This window comes from Myotis lucifugus, unplaced genomic scaffold, assembly GCF_000147115.1.
Source record: "Myotis lucifugus unplaced genomic scaffold, Myoluc2.0 scaffold_332, whole genome shotgun sequence".
Lineage (NCBI taxonomy): Eukaryota > Metazoa > Chordata > Mammalia > Chiroptera > Vespertilionidae > Myotis > Myotis lucifugus.
In genome coordinates, this window is record NW_005871380.1 from 133,191 (window position 1) to 135,484 (window position 2,294).

Below are 2,294 nucleotides of genomic sequence, written 5' to 3' on the forward strand. Positions count from 1 at the left end.
CCCCCACTCCAGTACATGAATTTTCATGCACCGGGCCTCTAGTTATTAATAACAGTCCAAAAGTAGAAACAACCCAAATGTCCGTCACTGGATGAAAAGTTAACAAAGTATGGTCTATTCAGACAGGGGACTATTACTCAGCCATAAAAAGGAATGAAACACTGACACATGCTACAGTTGGGATGAACCTAGAACACGTAATGCTCAGTGAAAGAATCTCATATCCAAGCATATTGAGTGTGATTCCACTGAAGTGTCCAGAATAGGCAAATCCACAGGCACAGAAGGTAGATTAGTGGTTGCAGGGCTGGGGGAAGGGGAATGGGGAGTGACTGCTAATGGGTATGAGATTTCTTTCTGGGACGATGAAATGGTTCCAAAATGTATTGTGATGATTAAAAAATTCTGTGAATATACTAAAGACCACCTGGTATGTTATGTAACCCAATAAAGCCGTTTTAACACAGATAGATAGGTAGATAGATAGACAGACAGACAGAAAGATGAAGGATAGAGATAAAGGGGTGGGTAGAGAAAGTAAATATAGATTACTACAGATCCACAATCCCTTTTCTGCAATTCTGAACTCCAAAAGGCCTTTATTTTTATATTATAGTCTTTTAAACTGAATAACTTACAATGATAGGTACAAAGTCAATTACTTCCTTCACTTTTGTAGGGCACAAAATGAGTGTATCTGCTGCCCTGGTAGAGTTGTACCTTTATCTGCGTGATGTTCCCTTCGAGCTCAGTAGGGGTTTGAAGGGTCCACATGTCTTTGCCCTCCACTCCCCAGCTGCTATGGGGGCCTGGCACTTTTTTCCACATGGCTACTCGCCCTTTATCAGTGCCCGCTGCCAGAAGACCTACAGGTAAAAACCGAGTCCACAGTCATTGACTTGAAAAGGGATCAGAACAGCAGCAAGCTCCCTTCTCTGACCACCCTCTCTGAAATGCCAGTCCATCAGCCCTCTACCCAGCAACTCTCCAGCCCTCGCCTGCTGTATCTCCCTTCGCAGGAACTGATGACTACCTGGCGATACAGTGAGTGCATGTGCGCCTGTGATTGGTGGGGGTACTGGTGCTGGTTCTTCTTTTTCTCCATGAGAGCGGAGGCCTATCTGCCTGCCCATCTGCGTCCTCAATGCCAGAACAACACTTAGCACTCAGCAGGCACGAAATAAGTGCCCCTCTGGCTCATCTCCTGTTCTGTCTTCCCTGTGTGTACACTTATACACATACATACATACATACATACATACATGCACACATTTACATACACGCATGTACATATATTTCTAAAGTTTCCCACACTGTCTTTTTCTTGGGGTTTGGGAGAGAATGGAGGTCAGTTGCAGACAGCCAGGTTGGTCACACTTTGGACCAAACTCTTGAGCTTCATGTGGGATAAAAAGCTTCACTGTTACTTTCTCATTCTTGACTGATTTTATTCAAATGACTTGACAGTTATAACCGAGTTACCAGCCTTTAAATAGCCACCATCATCATTTTGCAGCCAAAGAGCAAAGCAGGAGGTTGGTTCTCCTTCTCCCTTATGCCAGCCCGAGAAATCTCACCTTTGATTTTACAGTAAGAAACACAGTTTATATTCTCTCCTTTTTCAAAGCCGAACTTCTCCTCTGGACTCAGCACGTAATTCTCTCCTCCTTCTAAATCCCAGAATCTACAAGGGAAGGTACAATGCTCACTAAGGAGACACCAGTGCACTGCCCTTGGCTCTGAGAGGCTTGTCCAACTCGCCGAGCGAGCTGTAAAACCCAGGCAGAGGTCATGGTCCATTGGACTCTGACATGACAAACAGGCCGTCATTACATTTAGATCTGTTTTGTACCCTATTCGTCTTCAAAGGAAGCAGCTATTAATAAAAGAGGGTCCATGTGTGACAGACACCAGGTCACAATGAGAACAAAAGACCTGCAACCACACGCACCCAGGAGAACCACCAGCATCATGTGGAACCACAGCAGCGAGAAGCAGGCGCTCACAGAAACCAGGCAGAGGGATCCACAGGCGGACGGGACAGGTCCACCCCGGCGTGGGGGCGGGGATGCCTGGGTCTCTAATGTGCTCTGTTCTCTGATCTCGGAGCTGTTACCTGGGTGTGTCCAATTTGTGAAAATTCATCACAGTTTGAGACTGACATTTCATCCCACAATCCCTGCCGTGTCAGGTCTCACCTGAGGGCTGCTTCCCCGATGGCGGTCACCAGAAGGCTGCCTTCAATCAAAGCGATGTCTGCCTGGTGACCGTTTTCCCACTTCAGCTTTACCTTA

The 2,294-nt window shown here is 46.3% G+C and overlaps 1 protein-coding gene across 1 annotated transcript in view; it reads right to left on the reverse strand.

Annotated features, from left to right (window-relative positions):
• The window catches only part of IFT140 (intraflagellar transport 140), an 89,509-nt gene that overhangs the window by 67,985 nt on the left and 19,230 nt on the right, over positions 1-2,294 (reverse strand). The window contains exons 7-9 of the mRNA XM_006100869.3: positions 2,199-2,290; positions 1,578-1,684; positions 721-866 (exon numbers count right to left, since the gene is read on the reverse strand). Of these exons, the coding sequence (XP_006100931.1) occupies positions 721-866; positions 1,578-1,684; positions 2,199-2,290 (345 nt within the window). The remainder of the gene's footprint in view (positions 1-720; positions 867-1,577; positions 1,685-2,198; positions 2,291-2,294) is intronic.